Source organism: Lottia gigantea (assembly GCF_000327385.1).
Source record: "Lottia gigantea unplaced genomic scaffold LOTGIsca_28, whole genome shotgun sequence".
NCBI lineage: Eukaryota > Metazoa > Mollusca > Gastropoda > Lottiidae > Lottia > Lottia gigantea.
In genome coordinates this window covers 447,525-474,450 of record NW_008708898.1, presented here as the reverse complement: position 1 = coordinate 474,450, position 26,926 = coordinate 447,525, and the positions used below count along the sequence as shown (strand labels likewise).

General features: G+C 31.9%; 4 protein-coding genes across 4 annotated transcripts; 2 read left to right on the top strand and 2 right to left on the bottom strand.

Moving 5' to 3' along the window:
- LOTGIDRAFT_232306 (hypothetical protein) lies at window positions 1-5,646 on the bottom strand. The gene is made up of 9 exons (XM_009056500.1): window positions 5,372-5,646; window positions 3,475-4,433; window positions 3,082-3,186; window positions 2,717-2,845; window positions 2,181-2,297; window positions 1,621-1,820; window positions 1,301-1,355; window positions 703-812; window positions 1-276 (listed from the first exon to the last, which is right to left on the bottom strand). Exons 2-9 carry the CDS (start codon window positions 4,021-4,023, stop codon window positions 87-89), a joined length of 1,455 nt encoding a protein of 484 aa, XP_009054748.1. The 5' UTR covers window positions 4,024-4,433; window positions 5,372-5,646; the 3' UTR covers window positions 1-86.
- Window positions 5,647-6,050: 404 nt separating this feature from the next.
- Window positions 6,051-8,760, top strand: LOTGIDRAFT_189149 (hypothetical protein). The gene is made up of 4 exons (XM_009056499.1): window positions 6,051-6,412; window positions 6,793-6,869; window positions 7,167-7,407; window positions 8,413-8,760. The coding sequence occupies exons 1-4, from the start codon at window positions 6,133-6,135 to the stop codon at window positions 8,721-8,723; spliced, it is 909 nt and encodes a 302-aa protein (XP_009054747.1). The 5' UTR covers window positions 6,051-6,132; the 3' UTR covers window positions 8,724-8,760.
- A 1,537-nt stretch (window positions 8,761-10,297) lies between these two features.
- LOTGIDRAFT_232303 (hypothetical protein) lies at window positions 10,298-12,511 on the bottom strand. The gene is made up of 4 exons (XM_009056498.1): window positions 12,497-12,511; window positions 11,893-12,028; window positions 11,363-11,447; window positions 10,298-10,392 (listed from the first exon to the last, which is right to left on the bottom strand). The coding sequence occupies exons 1-4, from the start codon at window positions 12,497-12,499 to the stop codon at window positions 10,335-10,337; spliced, it is 282 nt and encodes a 93-aa protein (XP_009054746.1). The 5' UTR covers window positions 12,500-12,511; the 3' UTR covers window positions 10,298-10,334.
- An 86-nt stretch (window positions 12,512-12,597) lies between these two features.
- Window positions 12,598-17,554, top strand: LOTGIDRAFT_232302 (hypothetical protein). Its single transcript, XM_009056497.1, has 6 exons — window positions 12,598-13,129; window positions 13,950-14,161; window positions 14,459-14,682; window positions 15,034-15,276; window positions 15,612-15,778; window positions 16,301-17,554. The coding sequence occupies exons 1-6, from the start codon at window positions 12,785-12,787 to the stop codon at window positions 16,379-16,381; spliced, it is 1,272 nt and encodes a 423-aa protein (XP_009054745.1). The 5' UTR covers window positions 12,598-12,784; the 3' UTR covers window positions 16,382-17,554.
- The last annotated feature ends 9,372 nt before the right edge of the window (window positions 17,555-26,926 follow it).

Sequence of the window (26,926 nt, the reverse complement as noted above, 5' to 3'; positions counted from 1 at the left end):
AAAATCAGTCACAACATCAATAACAAGTTTATTATTCAATATTATTAAAAATTCATTACACAAATAACACAGATAAAAATAAATTATTAAATAATTTCTCCTAAAGGATGAGACTGATAGTCTATTTCTTTCCCATCCCCCATTAGGAATTGAAAAATTCCAGGTTTTAACTTTTCTGCGGTGGCTATGACAATTCTAAAATCTCCCTCAATAGTTAGTGATAAATCTTGGCGTAGTTTTTTCAATCCACCTTTCAGAGGAATGGAGCCTTTTAATCTGAAATTAAACAGATGCTGCTAAATGACAGTCAAATTTCATGAACAATGAATATTTCAGAAAATTATCACAATTAGATAATATGATTAAAGAGATTGAAAATAGATTTTCAGGACTATTTAAGATACAAAGAGATGAGGTGTGTCCAGGATAATCAAATAAGTAGATACAATTTGCTTTTCTATTTTATTCATAATTCTGCACCATAGACTACACCCGACACCATACCTCCTCTATTTGAACCTTCATGTGTTTTGGGGAAGCGATATACTCCTATATCCATCAATCTTACTTCAAGTCTCTTGTCTATAATTGCTGATTTCAGATTATGATTTCTTGAACTCAATTAATTTAGCTGAAGTTATAATAGTTGAAAATGATTACTAGCTTTACTACAGGAAAGTAAAAATGTTAAAATTAACTTACGTTTCTGTTTCTACATATTTGATCAAACTAAGAGCTTTTCTATTTAAATATCTGATAAATTGTTGAATATGAGCTATTCTAATACCACAGTCTGCTGATAACTTGGAAATCTATTGAAATAATAACAACTAACATACATTTTCAACATTCTAATGATTTAATACAATTAATATCATTAATAACAGGCTGCACAATGTAAAAGGAAAAAAGAAACAACCATTTATCACAAGGACAAACACTAAGGTTCTCAAGGATCTTGTCTACAAGCCAGTCATTGGCCAAACCTAATTCAAAGTCACCAGACTTTCACACACCAACTGATATTAGAACCCTCATCATTTATCATTACAAGAAATTCTTGGTATATCAAGACAGCCAGTAAGGTCTTCTTCCAGAGATATCATGACAGTGTAAGGCTTATACATTTGATCCAAACCATCCTTTTTGATATTCCAGTTTTTCAGCATACATGACTGACTTCACGATTTTCTCTGAGGATAACAATCCTTGATTTTAAAATTATAAGCATTTCTAATTAAAACATGCATGTATTAATATCAAATTGAGATCAACAATATATACCTCTATATATACCTACCTCTTCTAATAAGTTAGATACTAATGTTGAATTATATTGAGCCTTTTGAAACATGCTGAAAAACACCACACAAAAACATAAAGTATATATATCATGCATTCTTTGATCGAACTCAAAAAGCTTATTATTGCTTTGCTCTTAATTTGTATGTCACAGAATGGTTTATTTGGCTCAGATGACACTCATATGATGCACAGTTGAACTTTGTGCCTTAAATATTTTTAGGCCTTTTTCACATGCATTCTTTTTAAAGATTCAGATGAACCATCAAAAGGATCAGGCGGAAGACATTATATAAAATACATTCAATTGGAACTTACCTACAAATAACATCATGTTCATCTATCTGGTTATAATGTAAACAAATCAGTTCATCTCGTAAAACTTCATAATTCCTAACTTTATGTTCCTGACTATATGGTGATTGTTTTACATCTCTATTCTGTACATCAATTATAGTGGTGGGATATTGACTACATAATATCTCTCTCATTGGTAAGACAATAGCACCATTTTTACTCTACAATACAAGACAATAGCACCATTTTTACTCTACAACACAAGATAATAGCACCATTTTACAAGACAATAGGAGCATATTTACTCTAAAATACAAGACAACACCACCATTTTTACTCTACAATACAAGACAATAGCACCATTTTTACTCTAGAATATAAGACAATAGCATCATTTTTACTCTACAATACAAGACAATAGCACCATTTTTACTCTACAATATAAGACAATAGCACCATTTTGCTCTACAATAAAGGACTACAGCACCATTATACTTATTATACAAAATTATTTTTTTGACAAAATTAGCATTTCCATATCTGATTTTTATATCAATATATCACAAGTGACTAGTAGGTACCTTTATAAGACCTTGTACACATAAATCATGGTGAAATGTCCATGGCTTATCTTCTAGAACTAGTCTGGAACACGCTCTTTCTCTATCTGAGTTAAAAACGGCTAGCGTTGATATTACCTGTAATATAGTCAGAACATATTTTATTGATGGGGCATACAGTAATCTTTTATATTACAATATGGAAATAAATCTAAAAAAATCTATCTGCCACAAGTCATTTTGCAAAATTTTATTCATTTCTATCATCAAAAAACCACAATGCTATGAAATAGCTTTTTTTAATGCTTCTTTACTACCAATTGCAAGTTATCCTATCAATCTCATTAAAATGAAGATCTAGATTTCACATATTCCTCTGTGTTACACTACATTCACTATCCAAAATCTTTTAAAATTCTTCTATAAATAGTTAAAAACCTATTTTCACCAAAGATAGTCAAAAAGTTGTAATAAATCAAAAGCCCTCAACATTTTTGCATACAAACAAATCATGAAAATTATCAATAAAAACACTGAAATTGAAATATTTTACTTACAAGATTGACTCTTTCAGCCAATTTACCTACAACTAAACTTCTACCAAATGTCATTAAATGTGATGTTATACAGCGATATAAAAACTCAGGCTCAAGATTATGAAGTGGGCAAAATGCTGTATCAGATAGCTAAAAATAGAACATGCCTTGTATTATACCAAAAACAAAAAATGTAGGACAAATAATCATTTTCATATTATCAATGAGCTTACATACTTGCAAGATTACAGTGTGATAATCAATAAGAATATATTCTATAGTTAGATCAATCTGATTAAACAGGTTATTACTATAATTACAATGAAAACAGATTTGACGAGCTCAGTAAAATTACGGTAATTGTATTATTTAGATGTTATACTTACTCTGGGTTGTTGTGGTAAACCAGCTTCAGTCAATGATGAAAACATTTCAAAACACATAGTTAACCAGGCTGAGAACTCGTTCAAAACATTTTCAGATAAACTAGCCTGAAAAAGTATAATTTTACTTCAAAAGCTAATGCAATATGGAAGTGTGAAAAGAGGAACCTTTGAAATGACAGTAGAATTTCCAACTATCTGTACTGCTCGTAGAATATTGAGGTTCAGTTTCAGGTTGAAGTTAGCAAGCAAATATCTAAAACAATGTAACATTTCAGAATTTAATCAAATGAAATTGTAATTTGCTTTTAGTTGACTGAATTCTTCCATTCATTTAGCTGATACAAATTCAATCTGTAATAGCAGATAATGCTTTAAATGTTGCAGATAACATACCTTATTCATAAGTATTCTAAGTTTAGAAATCATTCTACGTAGACATAATTGTAATAATTGATGATATTTTAAATACAGGTGTAAATTACAGTATGGTAAAACTAGACCAATAGACTGTATCGCTAAATCATTGTCAAGTTTAGCACTAAAAACAAATGAGGATACCACAACATCTTTATCAGGCATCACATAGAATTTAAAATCAATGTTCCCACTGTCTAATTCACGACAAATCTCTCCACTCAATATCTGTCCACTTAAAAAACGTAAAATATCCACAGGAGGTGTATCACAGTTTTCTATCTTCCATACATGGTACAATCGAGGTCCAAGTATGTTGTCCCAGTGACAATACAAAATAGCACTAAGGAAACAGTTGGGGATATATTTGAGCTCGGAAGTTGTAAATACTGAACTTGGACTGAGTGGAGTGCCATCTTGAAACATTTTATCATCCATATTTTGATTACTGGATGTGAATTTCATGATTCCTGTATCTTCATTTCGGGTAGTCAGTTTCAAGCGACGTGAAGCTTTACTGATATCCATTTTGCTGATTTTGATTATTTTAAGAGTTATTTGATTTAGATATCACAGTACACGTTTTTGGAAACAAGAATATTTTAACACTTAGATATTTAAGAATAAAGTTAAGAGCTATAAGAGTAATCGAATTTCAGAGTTCATATTAACAGATTGAACTAAGAAATTGGCCACAATTAGATCAACAAAAACAAAACAAGATGCCATTATTGATAAAGAGGTAATTAAATCTTCTTGTGTTGATGAAGTGTTGGTTAAAATCACTAGAAATAAGATAAAGGACAGCAAAACAATAGAAAAGAATGCATAGTTTATACAGAGAAAAACTAATGCCTCTCTATTCACAACTTGTGATCCCCAGTCTGCCCTCATTTCTGGTATATTATCAAGCGACCATCTGTAACTTCAATCATAACCTATAAAAAAATAAATTAAATAAAGAAATTAATAGCTTACATGAAACTGTAAGCTCATACAAGAATAATGATAATATGGGTCAAGCCTAGACCTGCCATAGACTTTATTCTGAATCCAGCATTAAAAGGTATCGGAAGTCAATCAATTTGAAAGTTCGTGACCTCTAACATGACCTCTCTTTACAGCTAATCAATTCGCTGACGGAAACTGTGTGGTGTGGAAATGTTGTTCTATGCGTGAAATGCAAATTTGATCGATTTCAACACATGGTAAGTTCACAATTTGATCTTACTCTTGTTTACAAGATTGTGTAGGCTGAGCAAAATATCAACAACAACTTTAATGAGGATAGAAGTAATTGGCTAAGGTCAAGCCCATATGAAACGTTACAGTGGTGAAACCTATATATGTGCATATAAGGATTCAACATCGAATTTCGTCAAAATGAAAATACACAATTTTTTTTTTATGTCTTAGAAGTTTGTTTGTTGGTTTGTTTCCATTTTCTTTATGAATCCCTTATCTTGACCCATATTTCATGAGTAACCACCTCGACAATGGCTGCTAAATGCTTAAGCTTTTTTCTTGTACCGGTACAATGTTTGATCTATAAATAAGTCAATAGACACATGTTGTATGGATACCCAGGGGTATGAATAACTTCTCTTAGTATTTATCTTTATTAATATTTATTGCTAAAAGTCATTAAAACAAATATAAGAATATAGCCCATAGAATTTTTCTGCTGACATGGAATCTGCTTGTTTATCACCTAACTTCCTTTATTGGACTACATTCTAGCAGACGACACTTGGAATTCCAATTACAGCTTGGGATTATAAGGAAATTCGGCCAATAGAAATGGTGACGTTTGGTAATAACTGCAATCCGCCATTTTGTAATTGTCAAAGTACCGGTATACATTAATACATTTTACCTTGCTTGAAACTATTGGATTTATTCTACTTGCTGACACTGTACAGATAACCTTACTAGCTTGATATATAGGCTACAAATTTGCAGATTTCTGAGGTCAGGTGACTTTGTAAACATATATCAGCCTAAATATCATTGATGAATACCAAAAAAACTGCTATGCATAAAGAATTCCTTGTAACTGTTTTTCATAGCTACTTAGTACCTACTAATACGAGAAACAAGCCAGAGCAGTGACAAGGAAGGGGTGGGACATATTTTCAAGGGAAAAAATCGTGCACACAAGGGTGTGTATAATATTAAGATGTCATATCAGCCCTTTTTAACTGTTCTTAGGCCTAATTTACAAATAAGAAGAAAGCTTAGCATAAAATCGAAAAGATATATTTACAATAAACAATCACAATATTGGTATTTTTCAAATTTTCATTCTGCAGAATTTGCTCTTCTATCTTTAGAGATAAAATATGTCCTAACGGGCAGGAGAAGTTATTGCAATAAAAAAAAATTCCAAAAAAAGTCCAAACGTTGGCCACAATTTTTCATGCTTGACTTTGCAGATCATATTTACTATTTGCGACTCAAAAAATGTAATTTTCAAATATATTTTCAGTTTTTAAAGATCAATATCTGATTCAACATTCAAATTCAATTCACTCCCCCCCACTTCCTGTGTCATGGCCGCTGTTGTGTAATAAATTATTTTTATAAACGTGTTAATAGATATTTATTACAGTTGTGACTTTTCAAATTTAGAAAAAAATGACAACTGTTGATCCTGGTAAGGTAACAGAAGTAGGAAAATTTCTCACAGACAAAACATGTCCATTGAAAGACAGGTTTAGGGCCTTATTTACATTGAGAAATCTTGGTGGTAAAGAGGCCATTGACATCATATCGAGCTGCTTTGATGACGACTCTGCCTTATTAAAACACGAACTAGCTTATTGTATGGGACAAATGCAGGATGACTATGCTATACCATCTTTAGTTAAAGTTTTAGAAGACACATCTCAGGAACCTATGGTTAGACATGAGGCAGGTAAGTGAAAGGGATACATATTTAATAGGCCTACATGTCATCCAATAATGATACAAATACTACAATAGAATTTACATAACAGAGGAAAAGTTCTCTTCTAGCCCTAGTTAAATTGAATTGAATTTCTAAATAGGCTGTGGAGAAGCAAAAAAAAAAAAACTGGTCAAATTAAATATGCTGATACTGAAATGGTGCATCTCAGCACAGTTAGAACGTCATTGTAGACTTTATAGTCAAATTAACTGATTTGTTTGGATCCTTGCATTTATGAAAAAGAATGGTGTATAAGTTATTGAAACAAAATAATTATTTTGAACGATTCAATGTGAAAACCTCACTTTTTTTTATGTTATTTACAAATAAATCTTTATTTTATTCAGGTGAAGCTCTTGGTGCTATAGGTAATGCTACAGCTTTACCAATATTAGAAAAATACTGTAAGGATCCAGTTATAGAGGTAAAATATTTTCATAACTTATATATGTATTTCGTATATTTATTATAAATTTATATATAAATTGTGTATACTGATGTCATTCTCAAATGCAGCGTATCAAGATCAATCTTATTTATGTTTATTTCAAAATGTTAGTGCACAAATGTTATTTAGTGGAGTTCACTAATTTTGTAGCATGGTGTGACGAAGAAACATACAACCCAATCCATCCGTAACATTCTTGAATTGGCACCTTTTATAGGATGTGAAAGTATTATCACCCTTTAAATTAGCAGTATTTTTTTTTATCTTTCAAAGGTTGCAGAAACCTGTCAGTTAGCTGTTCAGAGATTAAAATGGTTAGAAAACCCAGAAGTTAGTGAATTATCAAGTAACCCTTATAATTCAGTTGATCCAGCACCTCCTGCCCAACATAGTGATATAACTACATTAAAAAATACACTTCTTGATGAAGATTTGTCACTATTTCAACGTTACAGAGCTATGTTTACTTTAAGAAACATTGGAAATGATGATAGTGTTCTTGCTTTAGCAGAAGGTATGGTATCTATTTTTCTACTCGATAAAGTAGGTGCAGTTGTCTATTCACAGACTTCTTTGTAATATTTCATTATATCAGCATTATTCCCCTTGGCAATGTATGTCTTGACGTCATTTTTATACGCTCACACATTAGACGGGCGTATATTGTAATCACCCTGTCGGTCCGTCCGTTCACATTTGGTTTGTGCTCACTTTACAGGCTACAATTCTTTACAGATGATTTTGATTTTGTGTGTCAATGTCATTATGAAGATGGTTCCTTTCGATTTTCGTGATGATCGGATAATTTTTCACCGAAATATCGTATCTGACTTGACGTTTTACTCTATTAGCTATATTGTGCAACTCGTGCTCACTCTACAGGCTACAATTCTTTAGATTCTTTTGATTTTTATTTTGTATGTCAATGTTGTTATGAAGATGATCCCTATTGATTTTCGTGATGACCGAATAATTTTTCACCGAAATATCGTATCTGACTTGACGTTTTACTCTATTAGCTATATTGTGCAACTCGTGCTCACTCTATAGGCTACAATTCTTTACAGATTCTTTTGATTTTAATTTTGTTTGTCAATGTCATTATCAAGAATGATCCCTATCGATTATCGTGATGATCGGATAATTTTTCACCGAAATATCGTGTCTGACTTGACGTTTCACTATATTAGATATATTGTGCAACTCGTGTTCAATCCACAAGCCTGATAGAGACTACATTTTTTATATGATCTTGATGAAACTAGGTATGAGATCTCAATAAAGCTTGAAATTAGTAACACTCGGATGATTGGTTTCATATATTAAACCACTACAAACTTTATCATTTCTGACAGCTGGTAGCGGGCGTATGTTATCATGTCTGGCAAACTATCTTTTAAAATCTACAATGAATGGCAATAATTCATTTCAATGAGATGTGTTACCAAGAGCCAAGAGAAATTTTAATCTGACATGCTCAATGTCTTATTTTAACAATGCTAATAATGATTCGTTTCAGCTTTAAAATGTAGCAGTGCTTTGTTACGTCATGAAATAGCTTATGTCCTTGGTCAAATTCAGAGTGATGTTTGTGTAGAACAGTTAGCAAGCAATTTGTCTGATAAAGGTGAAAATCCCATGGTTCGGCATGAGTGTGCAGAGGCATTGGGATCTATAGCAACTAAAAGATGTATGAAGATTTTAGAAAATTATTCTCTGGACAATGAGAGAGTTGTTAAAGAAAGTTGTTTTGTAGCTCTAGACATGAGTGAATATGAAAACAGTAACCAGTTCCAGTATGCAGATGGTTTAGGAAGAACGGAAAAATAAACCTTTGTGTGCAAATATAATCAATTTTAAATCATGCAATTCTTTTGTTTTTTCAAAGCAGCTGTTGCCCTTGTCCATCCGTCAAAATTTCTGGTTGCTTAGTTTAAGTTACATCCCTCGGCTGAATGGGACAGATTCACCATTTTCGAGGGTTGATTTGAGTCTTGAATATATGTAAATAGTCTTAGAGGTACTAGAAATGTATGAAAATTGCATAATTAGCATTATTCTTTCAAATATATCTCGAACAAAGGATTTCTTTTCCTATTTCAAAAGATGTCTGTTCTGTGGAAGTGTCACAAAAAAAGACGACTCGTCTTTTTAACTTTTAAACAGGGATGATTCTGGACATCTCGTTTCTGAGACTAAGGTAGGATTGTAAAAACAATGGAGCACTTGTCTCTCAAAAATCTGGCTGGTTGGCACAATTTTATTCACTCAATGAGATTCAAAGTACAAGATAGCTTGCCAGGCAAAATAATATATGTCCACACTGGCAGCTTTGATTTTGAGTACTGCAACAATCACCCCCCAGGTGCAGATAGCTCCAGTAACTCCTACAAGACATTTTTTGATTTTCAAAGGGATTCATCTATGAGTGATTAAAACAATTTCACCAAATTTTGTTAAATTCTATCATGAATTGTTCCTTCTAGTGTTGATAAGATAAAAATTGAATGCATTTCCACAAACAAGGACAATACATTTAATACTTTTTTTTCGATTTCTTCCGATTTTAAATAGGGTTCATCCTTGAGTGATAAATACTCACGGCAAGATTCTTCAAAATCTGTAAAGAATTGTACCTACTAGAGTGCTAAAAATGTTTTCAAGAACTCATACTAAATATTTTTCAGATTTTCACTAGCGTTCATCCTTGTGCGATAACCTCTCATACCCAGTTTTGTGAAAATCTGTCAAGAATTGTGCTTTTTAGTTTATGAGCAATTGTGGACAGACGAATGGATGGAACTTTTCGCAGCAAGTAAAATTTAGAAGACAATTTTACATAGTGGGAAATGGCCATTAGATACTAAGTCATGACCACGAGTTATATTTATATTGTTGTAATATTTTTTATGGTGTCCTCCTTTGCTTTTGTCGAGTTAGGTATGAACATGAGCTTAAAAGATTTTTTCACAATTTCAGAATGCAGAAATTAAAATAGTGTAAACAATCAGAGCTCTCAACAGCAAGTCTGTTAACAATATTCCATTCAATTTTAGTTTGAATTGGATCTGAATTTTATATTGCTGATATTATGGATCATTGTCAGTCTTTACAAACGAATCATATTGCTTCATATTTTACCTCAAATCCCTAACCCAGTTTCCCCGTAGGTGATGCAGGTAAGAGGGGCTGGCATGGAAAAAGCATTTGTGTGCCACAGGCTGTGCATGTTAAAAATCTTAACAGTTGGAAATCCAAAAAAAGGCTAATGCCGCTGTTCTGGCAAAATTTCGTTCGTTGCACCCTGCCTGGCATTGCCCGTCTTCATTAGCCCAGGTGCAGAAAAGTAGGACGCAAAATTCCATTCATTTCATTTCCAATCCCTAACCCTTAAAAGAACAATTGTTTCGATATTTTTTTTTTTATTTAATTTACAGCTGTTTAAGACTCGGGAGCTTTAACCTTCTTGGACTTTGGTTGACCTTCTCTAAAGCCATTCCTGAAAAAACAAATTATAAAATTTAAGATAATTTATCTAGAAAGTTGGATTGAATAACCTTATTCAAGTCAATGTCAATGTTTAGCATGCGGATAGGTTCAGTTCATCTTATGGTTTAATGACATTGGGCAGTGTGCAATGAGGGAAATTGTCTTTTCCTTTCTAGGCACTAACGCCTTGGTTTATTATATAGTATATATATATATATATATATAGTATATTATTGGTTTTATATTTCCATGGCCCATTAAGGCAGATTCTACAGTATACAATACTTTATATCACTGATTTTTATTTTGGCCAAATAAGGAAAGGTATCTTGTGAATACTATTTATAATGAAATAAATAAAATAGTCTTATTCAATTTAATATAGAATGATAACTAATATACAGGTTTTGTTGAGTGGAGGAGTGAAAATTCAATTTTGCCGTTAAAATACCGTTAGTTGAAGACAGAAAAAGTTCCCGTTACGCTTTTTCAGTTAACAAAATAGATATGGTCTGAGTTCCAGCAATTATTTCATACATCCCTTGAACACAAAATAACTACACTTGTAGGGAATGATCCTTAACTTCTTGTTAATTTGTATTTTTTGTAAATTTAATATTTATTTGAAAAAAATAAAACTTTATTCCTTGCAATTTTCCGTCTTCTTTTATAACTGCTCTAAAAAATGCATTTTTCAGCATTGGAGTTCAATTATCATATTGAAGGTGACCAATTTAGAATCTTAAAGGCATCCTTTAAATTTTAGGCTTAAAATATATACTTTTTCAAGCTCTTTCATACGTTCCCTGTTCCCAGAGTAATATTAAGTACTGTTTTCTGCTAAGATATCATGAAGAGATCTGAAAAAGGTATTTTAAGTCCAAAGGTAATTTTGAAATTAATTGCATGTGGGAAGTTGTCAGATCAGTTACTGTAGAATCTGTCATATGCATTTTTAGCTATGAATAAATTATTCTTACTTGAATCTTTTGAAAACTTTATTTAAATGTTTCATTCTACCAGTTCCCTGTGCCCTCCTTCTTTTTGCTTTCTCACTCCAATTATCTAGAAAAATAAATATTAATAGAACCTTGACACAATGAACATTCTTGCCTAGCAGTGGTATTTCTTGTGTGCAATTATTACCAATGACTTGCCATAATACTTATTGGAAATAACTGCATGTCCAAAAGATAATAACACAAAGAAAAAGACGACTGTCTTAAGTTTTTCTTTAATTACAAAATTATGAATTTAGATCTAATAATTCTGAAAAGTACCATGAACATCCAGACATATCTCATCTGGCCTAAGTGATCAAGTCATTTTCCCATGTCAGTTCTCTTAATTTGATTAGCAGCAAGAAATGGACAGGATTAATATGAACCATAAGAAAATATATGATGACTGATCTGATATTTGTCATAACAAAAACAATTCTGAAATGAATATGAGGTTGTCGACAATTTGATCAACCAAATATTATGACAATAGTACACCAGTTACTCACATTTTCGTTTCCTGGGATATGGATAACCACACGACGAACATAACTTTTTCTGTGCATGAAATGAACGCCTGCCACATCGGCGACACATTACATGTGTCTTGATGTGCCGCCGCCCAAAGCTGGATGTACCCTTCGTCTGAAACACATTACACACAATTAAAGTCAAGATTTAAAATGATGCAGCATGGTTATCGATCAAAATAATGAAGAGAAAGGGGGGGGGGGGGAGATTTCTTACACTCAGCACACGGAAATTATCGAATAGTACATATTCAGCGACCTAGTATTTCTTACACTCAGCACATGGAAATTATCATAATAAATATGATAAAACATACTGAGATATTTCACCACCTTTACCACCAATTTACATTATTACATGCTTGATTTTATGGTCACAATTCATTCAAGTTGAACGTGAGCAGTGGAGAGTACGGGTGAACAGACAAGTATTTTCACTGGTATTTAGAGAGAATCTGTCATTGCAACATTGTGAGTATGAAATATGATAATCGATTTGTAATTTTATTGTCGTTCTATTTTCATGCAAGCATTCTCATAGAGGATTAATCTGGATTATATTTTAGATATCAAGAACACCAACCATTTCCGATCCAGCAACAAACTAAAAGGTCGAGCCTGCGCAGGGCAAGACGGAAGTGACCTTTTTCATATCATGTGATCAGTCACGTGACGACTGTCAATAAATTTTTGTTGTTTATCCACACGTGGAGATTTTTGACAAGCCAATAAATGACGTTTTAGGGATAATAATATCGTATATATAAGACTAATCTTACAATGGGTTGTCAAAGTAACTTGTGCTTCACCGCAGTAATTATTTACTTACCAGGTTTATCTTCTAAATACATCCACAAGGTATCTTTACAACATGGAGAATCAACAATTTCCAAGCAATTGTGAAAATTCCACTTGTCAACTTGGTGAAAATGATGTGGAAAGAACTCTTGATGAACAAATTGATGTGATATATAATTCTATTGATGATTTGATGAGAAAATATATCATGTACAGCAAATCTTCTGAGTCTAAAGTTGTTTCGGGTGGTCTTCAACAGTTTTTGATCAGAAAAATGAGATCAAAATCTAAAAGAAAAGAGGAATATCATTTTTCGGATGCTTATTATTCAAAGATGGGTGGAACAAACTTTTGTAATCCAGGTTTGAATTTAAATGAAGACAATAAGACAACATTTTCACATTTTAGTTCCATGCCAGTAAGTATAAAAAAAATAGAAATTGTCTGATTTTAGATTTCCAAATGTTTGTAGATTTTATAGTTAAAATGAACAAATAGATATTCATGGATACATACTCTCATTAAAAGGTGCAAATTTGAAAAATCATCTCAGTAGATGTACTTATTGTGAATTTAATACTATTGAATAAGAAATGTTTTTGTTGATAAATAAGGTCACATAAGAAAAACTAATTTAGGGGTCAGCGAGCAGTCAAGTAGACCTGCCAGCCTAATTGTTTTAACTGTTAATGATAAGCATCTCCACGGAAACAGTGAGTATGTATCATGTACAGCCATACTTTATGGACATACGAGTGGTCATGGTTGGAGATTTTGTTGCCGATTAGAGTCTTGTCAAGAGTTTCAACGACACAGGCTCACGAGGAGACAAAAGTGTCTAGTCAGTCGATTTCCACCTTGTTGATAATCACGTGTGGAGCATGCAATTGAAAGGAAAATGAATCTGATTGGATGATGACAGTCTGTCATGCAGACGATAAAATTTTCAGAGACAATTATCAAACATTTTGATACCGGTACTATAAATGCTGTCGACGATATACAATAATCTTGTTGTGGAAGCACACGCAAGATTTTACTCATGATTTGAGTTGGCAACAAAAATCTTTGACCAAGATCGCTCCGCTCGTGTGCTTGCACCTTAAAGCAAGAGGTTATTATCTTTTTATATGGGTCAAACAGTCACTAATTAATTAATTAATTACCTTTTGATATTAATTATGACCTGTATATAGTTTTTATTTAACTTTTAATATATTTCATATATTTTATTTTAGATTGGCATTAAATTAAGAATTTTATCCTACTTACCCTGCTATGATTTGGCCAATATTTGTTCCGTCTGTCATGAATGGAATTATCTGGCATCAGATGATGTATTATGGCATAACAGACTCAACTGGGATGTTCCAAAATGGGAGACTTTTTCATTCACAACTAATCCACAAATTTATCAAGATGTCAATTCAGAATGGGCTTTCAAAGATATGTAAGTAAATTCAGCATTCATAGTATCTGTGGATGACTCAATATATTATTGATATTTATAAAATATTATTTAGATTTAGTAGAGTATTAAGCTTCAGATTTATAAAACTGTGCATTGGATGTAAAAAGACTTAAAAGTGGTCATAAAGAGTGATTAATAATATGATAGTACAATTTTAAAGGGAAGGTTTTAATTATGCTCAATTATTTTTGGTATATGAAAATTGTGTGTCTTGTGACTATTTGTCAATTGATTTGAATTTTATGTCTTCATCTTTTAAATTGTTTTTTTTTCCAGTTATTATAAATGTTCACCAGAATGTAACAGATCCTGGAAAAAACTCAACTCCACATTTTATCAAGTTTCTAATATGATTAAATATTTTTTACCCCGTAAAACTCCACGTGTAGCCTTGTTTGGACCTGGACTAGAATCTAGCACACATAAGATTGTTAGTAAATTATTATATGAAGATAACAATAAGTTTTCTAGGATAGCTATGTTCCCTGGACAATTTGATGGTAAGCCATTTTTTTTTTATTGAAAAATAATAACATTTTGCTGTTGGACTATTTTCGTCTTCAGATGGACATCAAAATACCGGTTTCTTATAGTCTGACAACTTTTGTTGGTTCTGAATCAGCAGGCATCTTGCATGTAACCTTTCTTATCTGTGACTTTCATACACAACATTTTGCATAAAGAAGTTATGTTGATATAATGTTCAGCTATCATATAAAGATTTATAGATGCTGATTATGTTTTTCCAGACCAGAAAAAATATTTTTGATGCAAATTGAAGCCCCGACCTTTCTAGGTTGTAATTTGAATTATGGGATGGCCTTTGTTTAATTTTTATTGTTTGTTTTCAGGTATTGGGGCTGGAATGACACTGAAGTTAAAAACTGGCTCAACTTTTCATCTTACAGTTTTATACTCAGGAACCAAAAAAGAAAGAGAAAATCGTAATAAAAACTCTACTAGTCGTATATTTCAAAATAAAATAGAGGGTAGTGGAAAGACTGAAATAGAACTACAACCCGCTGTTAAAAATCTCTGTCATATTTTAGATGCTTTTATTTTTGTTGTTGATGCCTCACAGACAGAAGATCAAGGTACATGTAATTAAAAATTTGCAAATATTTCTATGTCATAGAATCAGGCAACTAGAAAAACTAGTTACTCTTACACCCAAAACATAAACAAAAGCAAGAGCTGTTTTGGGCCTTCAGATTTGACAAATTTATGGCATAAAAAGAAGTTTCTCTAGATCACAATTGTCTGGCTATATTTGGGATTAATTGATTGATATAAACCTTATGAAAGGGTTGTTTAAAATCTATAAATATTTGTCTTAGAAGAGTTTCACTTTAATATTGTCTGATAATTTGAAGCTCAAAATAGTCTGCACAGAAGATGATTGTATGCTTTAATCTTTCATTTGTTACAGTAAAGAATGGTCTAGTAGAATTAAATGCTATGATTAATGAAAGATGGTCAGCTCCACATGTACCAGTTATAATATTGTCATGTACTAGTCACTCTACTATTTCACGTATACCAGCCTATAAAATAGCACAACTATTTCAATTAACACATATAGATAGAAAGTGGTTGGTAAGTTTCTCTTTATATTCTATCTTAAAAATATTAATACAGAACATGAATCATGTTACTATTTAAGAGTTTCATGCTGTGTGATCAGTCAACTGACCTATTTTCAGCTTGCATCCCTACTGTAGGTGGACAGGTAGAACTTATTGCCATGTCTACATTTCAAGTTCTAATACCTTTGGTTTGTAATGCTTTTCAACTTTCTATGTGTAAGGCAACAATTTTAATCTGATGTTTCCTCTTGCCATCCATTATCTGGGAAAATCATTATAAATTTTCATTAATTACTGTGTCACTAGAATTTTCAACTTTGTCTGTCCAATGTTAGGAGATATCCATTGCAAGTGATTTAACCTCATAAAGCACATAAAACAAGACATCTACATTTTAATTAGAATTTGATAATTTAATTATCATTGAAATAATTATAATTAGATGAAGGTATATTTGAAAACCTAGTATCTTTTGTTTAGATCGGTTAAAAAAATGACTGAGAATACATGACTGTATATTTATATATTTTAGGTACAAGATTGTGTAGTAGATAATTTAGAAGGAATACACATAGCTATGGAATGGATGATAGAACATGCTCAAAATAAATAAATTCCTGATTATTCTTCTTGTGAAAATCTAGTCAATCTCTGTATTTTCCCATGACAGAAGACCCTTCAAGTGATATTCTTTTATACCTGAATATAAATACCTAATTAAATTAAAATATGTAAAATGCAATGCAAATTTATGCAGACAGAAAGAAAATGGAAGCCTATGAAATATTATTGGTGTAGATTAATCAGAATCACAGCCTGGTATGATATTCTTAGGCACCTCCTTAAAGGGACACAATCCTGGAAATATTTACATGCCCACCTAAAGAGCCCAATTTGGATTCAGAATTACATTCTGATCACTCTTTTCATTACTGCAAACATTTAGACTGCAGTCCTGTAGAGAAACTAAATGGAAGTTATAATGATATTCTGATCAATCCTACTATCTGAGTCAACTTTTTAATAGTAACATTTTTATCATGTAAAATTCTCTTTTCATGTATTTACAATCATTTATGTATAAATTATTCAAAAAGATAAATTTTTAGAGAACCTACATTGAATGTTTTCTTGATTTAAGCTACAAATAGAAAGTATCTGGCGCAGGGTACGCTGTGATTATCGATACAGTAGGAAATGGAAGAGGGAAATACACAAGGTACAGGTCCGGACACTATTCTCTACAACATCGATTATCCTAGCCTGCACTGGACAGTGTACATGGTCTATTCCCACAATAACTCACAAGTGGTTGCCTTGCAAGATACGTCCACTTTCCCGATACATTTTCAGTATATCAAGGGAAGTCACCTATCTGTGTCAAATCATACCAAAAATCTAATTTGTGCAAGATATTGTTGATTTAAACAAACACACATTATTTAATAAAATTCTAACAAACTGTTACCTCTATCACTAACAAATTTTGATGCGTTTTTACTAAGTCATGGGCAATAACTCAAATTCTGTTTGAAAAATGGTCAAATTTAATCTTCACTAAGATCTCATCATTATAAATGATCATACCAAATTTCATTTAAATCGGATGAAAACTGTACTTTCTATTGTGTTTACAAAACAAAGTTTTTCATAAATCAAGGGCAATAACTCAAAAACCATTCATCGAAAGATAGCCAAATTCGAACTTGTCCAAGATCTCATCATTTTAAATATTCACACCAAATTTCATTAAAATTGGATGGAAATTTCAGTCTCTGTTCACAACCAAATTTTGACGCGTTGTCAAGGGCGATAACTCAAAAACCATTCATCGAAAGATAGCCAAATTCGAACTTGTTGAAGATCTCATGAATATAAATGATCACACCAAATTTAATTCAAAGCAGATAAAAACTGTTGCCTCTATTCCGTTTGACAAGCCAATTGTGTACCGACGGACAGGGGCGACGACAATATACGACCACATTATAATGTGGGCGTATAAAAACTCCTATGTGTATGATGTGTACTTCAGCAAAGATATTCAAGACATAAACACAACCACTGCATTTATTCCATGAACTCTTAAAGGGATGACATTGAGATTTTACAGACTCTTCAGTGAAGTGCTCCTAGCTCATATCAAATCATATAAAAATCAATAAGATAGAACATGTATGCATAAAATTTGTAATTACAGCACACAAACATGTATGATGTGTACCCCTTCTTATACTTCAGTAAATCTAGAAAAATCTCTTGTGTATAATTCATAAAATGTATGCACAAAATATATCATTCTATTTTTTTCAATGATAGATATAGCACACTGTTAATTTTCTTCTTTTCAGGATTGATTTTCTTTAACAACTGAGCTACAGTATGAGTCATTTGCTCACTGGTCATATTGAGTTTTTTAGATCTAAATTTAGTTAATAAGTCTTTAGTAGTCATTGGTTTTCTAGTCAGATATCTCCTTATAGCTTCTTCTGTTATACCATCACTGGAATATAAAACTCTTGCATGAAGATAATATATATTCACTTTACATATGAAAATGAAAAAGGCAACCTAATGCATGCAGTGTGCAATGAAGACGTTTTGCCAAGATAATGGTATAATCTAATCTATAAAGATTTCCAACTTTCAATGGAACGACCCCAGAAAATTGACAGTACTATCTCAACAATGTATCCCTCAGATAGCTATCTGAGCCACTCGTTTGGTCCTTATAAAATACCTGTATTTGTTCAGATACATATCTTGCCAGACAGATCTCCAGAACTAAAATTGTGACCATCACAACCATTGTACACTATTGGAGAAATGGGGCCATATTTCTATTAAAAGGTTTAAAGCCATAAACAATGATATATACCTGCTAGAGGAAGATGGAGATATAGTCGAGGATGTAACTGAAGATGTAGTTGTGGTAGTACTAGTAGTTGGTACTGGACTATTTGTTCTTGGTTTTTTACCACCAACAGAATCATTATCTTGTTTCCTTTTTACACCTTACAAAGAAATAAAAATTATTGATGGAAATTTTCTCATACACAGAGCATGCAAGTTGTGAATAATGCTCTTTTTATGGAAATCTTGTTTCCAAATATCAAAACACACAATGCAAGTTATGAAGATATAGTTAAAAAGTTAGTTTGGAGACTCAATTGATGTAGTAAGAGAATAAAAGGGATGTCTATTAGTTGATGTCTAATAATAAATTATGTTTACCTCTATCTTCAATATTGGGCGTTGCTGGACGACTATCACTCTTCTTCTTTTCTGCTTTCTAAAAAATAGCAATATCTTTTATAAATTTATCACAGGTACCATAGGCATATGGGATGTCATTAACTTCCTAAAATTATATATATCTATAAATATGATAAATAATACTTTTGTTGTTTGAGAGTAGTTTCTTAAACTAAAGTACTGGCATTTACACTTGAAATTCTTCTGAACTGAGACGGTGTGAGCATGCATTCCACTGTCTAGCAACTGATAATCAATTCTTTGATATACACATAGTATATACAAATATAGTTGTATTAAGTTACTTACAGTCATAAATAATACTGAATTAATAGATTCATCTTTATCTATATCTGAATCACTAGCACTACTAGAACTACTGCTATCACTCTCAGCTAGAAATAAATATAGGTTTATTAAACAACTGTACATATCTTTATAAAATGATATTAAAACCTGGAACAGACAACTGACCTATCCCAATTGATCATTATTGTATTCTTTTCTAGCAGTAAAATCAAAAGATGTGATACTTACCACCATCTTTCTTTTTCTTTTTATCATCATCTAGTCCTTCATTTACTTCTTTTTCAGCATTTTCTTCTTCCTCTTCCTCTGCTTCTGAATCAATCAAAACTCTTAAACCATCTTCTTCTGCTACACCTTTTTCTTCGTCTTTATCTTTTTCCTTTTCTTCATCCCCTTTTTCAGAAGGGTTGCTGAAGAAAAAACATGTCATTAACAAAAACCATTGTCTTTGATCTACACTAAGTGTGGACAATGGACAACAGAATGTTGGGCAGGTCTGCTGATCATTGTATGGCAAATACAGCTGATTTAACAGCTCAACTTTAATGAGTATGTTCTCTGCACTAACCCTTTGCCAGAGAATCACTACAAATTGTGCTTGATCAAGACCATGGTAATTTCGTATTGCAGAAGCTTGTTGATTGCCTGTTTTACACAGCATGAAAAATTATCTTGATATATCATATCTCAAACAAGTTATGGTGTAGAATCATATAATACATTCATATCATATATATCTTGTGATATCCTCCTTATTTTCAGACCTGTTTCAAAGAGCTGTAAACCATATGATTAGTGTTTTTGAAAATTGATATAAGATAATTACCTGCTAGAATCAGACATATAATCTACTTCTCTATCATCATAATCACCTTCATCACTCTCTTCTACAGCTTCATCATCAGAATTAATCTTAGCATTCTTACGCTTTTTACCTGGCACCTTCTTTTGATTTTTCTTCTTTTTTGGTTTTTTTGCCTCACCATCTTCTTCCTCCTCATCATCTTCATCATCACCCTCTTCCTCCTCTTCCATCAAATCTTCATCTTGATCTGTTAACATCTTCAAGTGAAAAAAAAACAGTGTTAGTTAAGGTGAAATGAGAATTTAACTTATAGAAAGCACAGGCCTAGGTCCAAAGCAGACGAAGGGGAGAGGATTTAGTTTGCCATGGACTACGTGATTATTTAAGTTCTTGTTTTGTTTATAGGCAGTCACAAGCCTCTTGGTATACACGAATACTTTTCTTGCAGACTTTTGTAATGATTTTTGACAATAATTGATGCTTTTGTTGTTGTAGTATTACATACTACTTTCATCACCTATTTGGACAAATGAGGACAGACGAAGCCATACAATGTACAATGAGGAAGATTTTGAGTTTCCCTAAAATCTTATCTAGAACTGTACCTTCTTGTTTACAAGCACTTGTGGGCTGATGGACATGGATCATATATATATATAATTAAATCACGATTCCGTTTACAAGGTATCACAAAATTTGATTGGATAACAGCGGTCACGTGAATTCGGTTTATATCTGTGTAAATGGAATGTAAATATAAGCTCCGCCCCTTAACGGACTATTTTTATCATTGAGTTTGATTACTACACAGCGTTGATGTCTTTCCTTCGAACGTCACCAGAGCCGAAAGCTACACTTCACTGAATGTTTACGTTATTTTCCAAATTCCCTCGAATGTGCATTCTCCAAATATCAACAAAATCATGAACTTATTTCGAACCTTGGCTTTCGATAATTGAACTTTAATTGTGGCCGCTCCATCAACTTTCAAGCAGTAGACTATAAATACGTGACCTACTTATTGCTGATTGGCTGTTCTCTACGACGTCTCTATTGTTAGCATCAGTTCATTAACGTTGTTATGTATTTATGCGTCAATTTAGTGCCTTAAATTGTTACTATTTTAGATAAATATTTAAACACGTATTCGAGTTGATTTAATTATACGAATGACCTGAACATTTTTTTCAGTTTATCGATGAAAAAATATTCAGGTCATTTCTTCAATATACACCAGTATATCTCCTAGCCCATGTACAGAAGAAGTCAACTAAAACATTTTCATTTTAAGTACTGGTAAGAAAAAAGCAAATAAATGTAAACATACAAATCCTTTCTTTGTTTTTTTCATATTTTTTAAGTCTTTCTTTTCTTCTTCCTTTTCTTCACTGCCATCATCATCTGTTTTCATTCGTTTTTTAACCATAATATTCCAATAATTTACTGTTTTCTCTCGTCTAAAATAGAATATAATCCACAAAATAACTTATAGTTAGTTAGATAAAGAATTGAGACCATATACGGTAATTCATCATCTCTGCATGCTAATTACAATTAAATAACAAACAGTTGCTAGCTTCCTTAATTTAATTACACACTCAGATGTTTTTTGCACTTACAGTCTGCTATAAGATCTATAGAATAATATTACGGCTTACCTGTTAAAATGTTCCTCTGCTTCATCAGAATTGAGGTATTTATATTTAATGACAGGTGTAAAGTTATACCATTCATCTACAGGATAAGCTTCAAAAGCACCATCAGCACATTGTGTGAATATATAATAAGATGTGTTTTCTGTTATTGTGCCCTCTCTTACACCTTTATACCTTTCAAATATATATATAGTAAATAAATTCATGTTTAAAATAAATGGACAAGCAAGTAATTAATTTTATATGTTCAAATGGGAAATTATTTAATAGTTTCCTGATATATATATATATATCTACAGCCTCAGATCACAACTAAAATTAGTTGTTTTAGATTTAGTTTGCTTTGCTTGCATTTATTGAACATTTTACATTGTTGTGCTCTAAATTATGGATTTGAACGTCATTTTGTAACTAACAGTTAAAAAAGGGAAACATATTGAAAAGTACTTTGTTTCCTGAAATTAAATCTCTTCTGTTGATATATCATTGTAAACTGTACCTATAATTTCATTTCATAAACATACCTTTTCGCCTTTTTATCAGTGCCAATTTTCATTGTCCATGGTTGGTCTTCAGCATTATAACGTCTTGCAATACGACCATATTTCTTTCTTCTGGCCTCTTCTTTCTGTTCACGGCCAAATTCACTGCCAGCCCCAAATTTAGGCATTTGATCGATATCATTGGCTGTCTTGAATTCTCTCAGGTTATTTTCCCTAGCTATGGAAACTGTAGTCTGAAATTTGCAGAAAAAACTCAAAACACTTAAATTATTATTGGATGAAAATACTGTCTGCTGAAAATGATTATCTTAAAATATCAATTTACAGAAGAGCATTTTCATATGTAATTTCTGTAAGGGAAGTCATCAACAGTTATATTTATTTAGACTTTAAGACATAAATGGCAGAAATAAAACAACTCTGAGCTCAAATAATGTGGTCAAAGAGTTACTTACACTTCCTAATTTAGCAAAATCTAAATCACCACTGGTACCAAATTTCATCATACTAAACTTCTTTTGTTTATCTCTGAAAGAACAAGATAAGCTTATAGTAAAAGATTTCTCATTTCATTTAACAAATTTTGGTATATCAATTAGAGTGATTCCAAATCTGTTCTCAAAATCACATTTTTCTCACATGAATGTACCGTACTTACTTTGGAATGCGAACTGTATATTCTTGAGTTGATGAACTACTACTGCCAGACGCCTGAAAAAAAATCTTTGTTTGAGAAACATCATGGTTTGAAAGAAACTACGACTGATAGGACCAAACTTCAGCATAGAAAAAATGCTAAGCATAAGCTTTATATCAATATATTATAAGTCAATATCCTTTGAACAATTTATTTTCAACATCATAAGAGAACAGAAGGCTAATCACTAAAGTTGTGTTACGAAGTGTAAATAGCTGGCAGGTCTTTGTGATTGTCAATATAAATATTTTAATACAGTTACCGCCGATGCCATTCTTTCTGTATTTCTCTTTGAAATAATGGATCAATGGATTTATCTTCTATAAAACTTTCAGATCAGCTCCTAATTCCAAATTCATATAAGAAGTTCAATGCTGCTGGAGTGCTGGACCAGAATAAAGTCATTAAAAAGAGATTAAAATTTTCGTAAAGAGGACTCAAGCTTATGTCGTCGTTTACGCTTGTTCAATTCTTCCTCATTTCAGCAGGATATTCTAGAAACAAAGAATGGTAGAACTCGTGGCATGACTCTTATATTTTGTAAAATATGGACTAAGATGGTGACGAGAATTGGTGATGTACACTTTGTTTACATTTCAATGTGCCGGTTAAAATATAAGATCATGGTTATCTCCCATTAATTTGATCAGCTTCACATAACCTCATGGTTTCGAATCTGTGGTATTTTGGTGTGGTTTTTTTTGTTACTTTGAAATCAACATTTACTACGATTTGTCGTAATATTTGAATAACAACTTTAAAATGATTTAACTAATTGTCCAAAACATTAAATTTTGTATGTAAAATTACGAAACTACAAAGCGATTTTACAAATGAGACATTCCGTACCTTAAAGGTTTCGAACGAGACGGCCTGATGAGGGTCGTTACGTAACACGACTCCATGAAACGCGAATTTGATAAAATGTTGCTACTAAGTTACTAACAGTATCTGTTTATTTTTTAATGTAATTATCTAAAAATTCGTAATAGGGAGTAAATTAAGAAAGGATTTGTCCGTAGGCTACTCATCACAGGTTTCTTGCACTTGTTCATATTTACAAAATAAACCAATTGTTTCTCCGTCACACGTCAGTACGTCAGTCAACACGTCAAACGTCGATGCTACCTTATAAATACAAGAATCATATTATTTTTAATGCTCCAGAAGTACATACCACCATACCCGTGCCTAGGATTGATGAGTAAGCTAATTGTCCTACCACAATGTTTACAGAATGGCATTTTGCTAATTATTTTTAGATAAATTGAAATATCAACTCCAAAATGGTACTGAGAGTCCGAGACCAAGAAACAAAAAACTATTTGGCAATATAAATTTACATAGAGAATTGCCAATACCCACTTCCCACATCCACTTATATTATTGCACATTATATGAAAGCAACTGCCTGTTTTGGTCAAGATTATTGTATATTGTGATCATTGATAAAATAGAAGATCAACACATTTAAGACCAACACAAATCTTAATCATTTTGTCCTTTTTGTCGACTACTACGATTGGTTGCATTTACAGAGATTGAAAAAACCCAATTTCAGCATCTAGTTTGAGAACAGGGTCAACTTAATGGCCTAAATCTTAGAAACAGAGTAATGAATTTATAGCCTATCGATATACTACAAGAGATAAGTTGTTCATTTCAAAAATATAACTCCTTAACGACAATATCAGCCAAAACCAACGGGTGTAAACATTGTGAAATACCGATATTTCCTCACTTAATATGATTGATATCCATCCGCATATCCATCCGTGTGTGACCTTGTCAACTTAGACTCATTGTCACGGGAAAAAATGACTTTGGTGATACGTGGAATATGCATTTAGGAATTAAATATGAGCTAGGACTTAGAAAGCAAATAAGAATGTGAGGACGATCGTATGTATTCTAACCCTTGCTATATATATCATTAAGCTCTGTTAATCTTTGAGTTTGAGTTAACCTACCGTAATTGAATAATGCGATACCTTCAATGAAAGTGTGTTTTTATATTTATCAATTTGTTTAGCCTTTTAAAACAACATCACTTCTCAATTCTCTATAGGCCAACGATTCAATTGTACAAACAAATGCGTTTATATTATAGATGATATCGTGTCAAATATACGGGATGATAATGGTGTCTGTGATGTGCCAAGTCTGACTTCAAATTTTTTGTAAACAAGGGGTGCGCATTATACACGGGTAAATGGATTTTTCCCCGATTTTAATGGGAAAAGGAAGGGGTGCGCATTATACACGGGTGCGCATTATATTCGGAAATATACGGTATTTCCTCACTTAATATGATTGATATCCATCCGCATGTGAAAAGTTCATTAGCTGTGACCAATGTTTTGCCAGTATGTTGTTTTGATTTCGGGTTTCATATTGCGGTTCTGATCGTTAGTACTTTGTTTATTATCAATGCTTACAATAACTAGACTGCATTTAATACTTTGTTGTAATCTACCTAGTATATCTTTCAGAGGGGTAGGCTACTAAATGCTCAAATAGAAAGGTTTTTTTTAAAGGGCTCAGGGGATGGTGGCTAGGTCTTGAAAGTAATTGGCTTGAGAATAACCACTGCAGACTATTTTGCCAGTTGAATCATTTCCTTCGTTGCCCGAAAAAGCCTTCAATCTGACTGCTAGGAAAAGGATAAAAACAGTGTATGTTGACTGGGTTATGATCACTTCAAAGATAGCATATAGAAAATAAAACAAGTTAATTGATTTCATAAAAATATTATTATCACTGATATTCCAATTGTACTTATTAAAGCTTAAAAATAAAGAAAGGTAGCACCATTCAAGGATTCATATAAAAGTGTAAGGATTTTTACAAATAAAACTGTTGGTAGTTAAAAATTATAACAATTTAGATGTGGTGGCCTAGAAAATCTTGAAACAATTTAAAACCAGTGTAAAAAAAAAAACAAAAACAATTTCTGCAAAGCTTAAAAACAATCCATAATTACTAAAATAGAATTATGATTGACATAAAAATAACATACATGTATCATTGTTGTAAAATAATACACATGTAAAACTGTTGTAACATTACTGCCATGTAACATTGTTGAAAAATTACATACATGTAAAAATGTTATAAAATTACATATCATATACTCAACATTGTAACATTTTTACTGAAATTACATGTAACATTGTAATTATGTTATAAAATTACATGATTAACAACTAATACTATATAATAGAAACTACAAGTACAAAATTGTATAGTAAAGATATAAATGTGGATTTAGGGAGTATTATATTATGCATCACACACTGTGTAATAAAATTGGAAATAATGTAAAATATGTACATAAATATAGCTGTTACGAAATCCATAACTTGTTGCATTTAAAAAGCAGAAAACTATATACAAGCTTTAAAAATATCATTACAGGCAGTAAGACAATAAGATTATAAACTAAATGTTTAAAATACTGATCCTTTTTATTGATTCACATTGAGAATTATCATTGATTTTAGCTTAGGCAAACAAATCAAAAGGCTGTGTAACTTAAAATTCTCAAAAAGAATTAGCGAATGAAAGAACACAATGTTTTGTAACCAAAATTAATCCTTTGAAATCAGACAATTTTATTCTCTATGAAATCTCTTGACATTATATATCTATTCTGGTTCTGATTTTTACCTCCTATTTTAAGATCTGAACCTGTATTCTCGAAAACGATCTTGGCGCTAGGACGTCCTAAAACAGTGTTAGTAGTCAAGACATTAGGATTAGAGCTAAGATCATTTCAAGAATATGGGGCCTGAATCCTAGGGCAGTTTGATACAATCTAAGTAAATCACAAGTAAATAAAAACACAGAATAATACCATCATCACAAAGTTGAGTTGGGTTTCCAGTAGAATTGTAGATAGATCCACCCCAACATTAAATTGTTATATTCTAAC

Bases quoted from the DNA above. Each gene is read 5' to 3' on its own strand.
- LOTGIDRAFT_232306 (XM_009056500.1), bottom strand. From the start codon at position 4,023: ATGGATATCAGTAAAGCTTCACGTCGCTTGAAACTGACTACCCGAAAT. The intron at 2,298-2,716 runs GTAAGTAAAATA...ACTATATTACAG, and splicing joins TGGCTGAAAGAGTCAATCTT to GTAATATCAACGCTAGCCGT. The intron at 1,821-2,180 runs GTACCTACTAGT...CTTGTATTGTAG, and splicing joins GTGTACAAGGTCTTATAAAG to AGTAAAAATGGTGCTATTGT.
- LOTGIDRAFT_189149 (XM_009056499.1), top strand. From the start codon at position 6,133: ATGACAACTGTTGATCCTGGTAAGGTAACAGAAGTAGGAAAATTTCTC. The intron at 6,413-6,792 runs GTAAGTGAAAGG...TATTTTATTCAG, and splicing joins TATGGTTAGACATGAGGCAG to GTGAAGCTCTTGGTGCTATA. The intron at 7,408-8,412 runs GTATGGTATCTA...GATTCGTTTCAG, and splicing joins TGTTCTTGCTTTAGCAGAAG to CTTTAAAATGTAGCAGTGCT.
- LOTGIDRAFT_232303 (XM_009056498.1), bottom strand. The intron at 11,448-11,892 runs GTGAGTAACTGG...TTATTTTTCTAG, and splicing joins ATATCCCAGGAAACGAAAAT to ATAATTGGAGTGAGAAAGCA. The intron at 10,393-11,362 runs GTAAGAATAATT...TTGTTTTTTCAG, and splicing joins AAAGTTTTCAAAAGATTCAA to GAATGGCTTTAGAGAAGGTC.
- LOTGIDRAFT_232302 (XM_009056497.1), top strand. From the start codon at position 12,785: ATGGAGAATCAACAATTTCCAAGCAATTGTGAAAATTCCACTTGTCAA. The intron at 14,162-14,458 runs GTAAGTAAATTC...TTTTTTTTCCAG, and splicing joins GAATGGGCTTTCAAAGATAT to TTATTATAAATGTTCACCAG. The intron at 14,683-15,033 runs GTAAGCCATTTT...GTTTGTTTTCAG, and splicing joins GTTCCCTGGACAATTTGATG to GTATTGGGGCTGGAATGACA.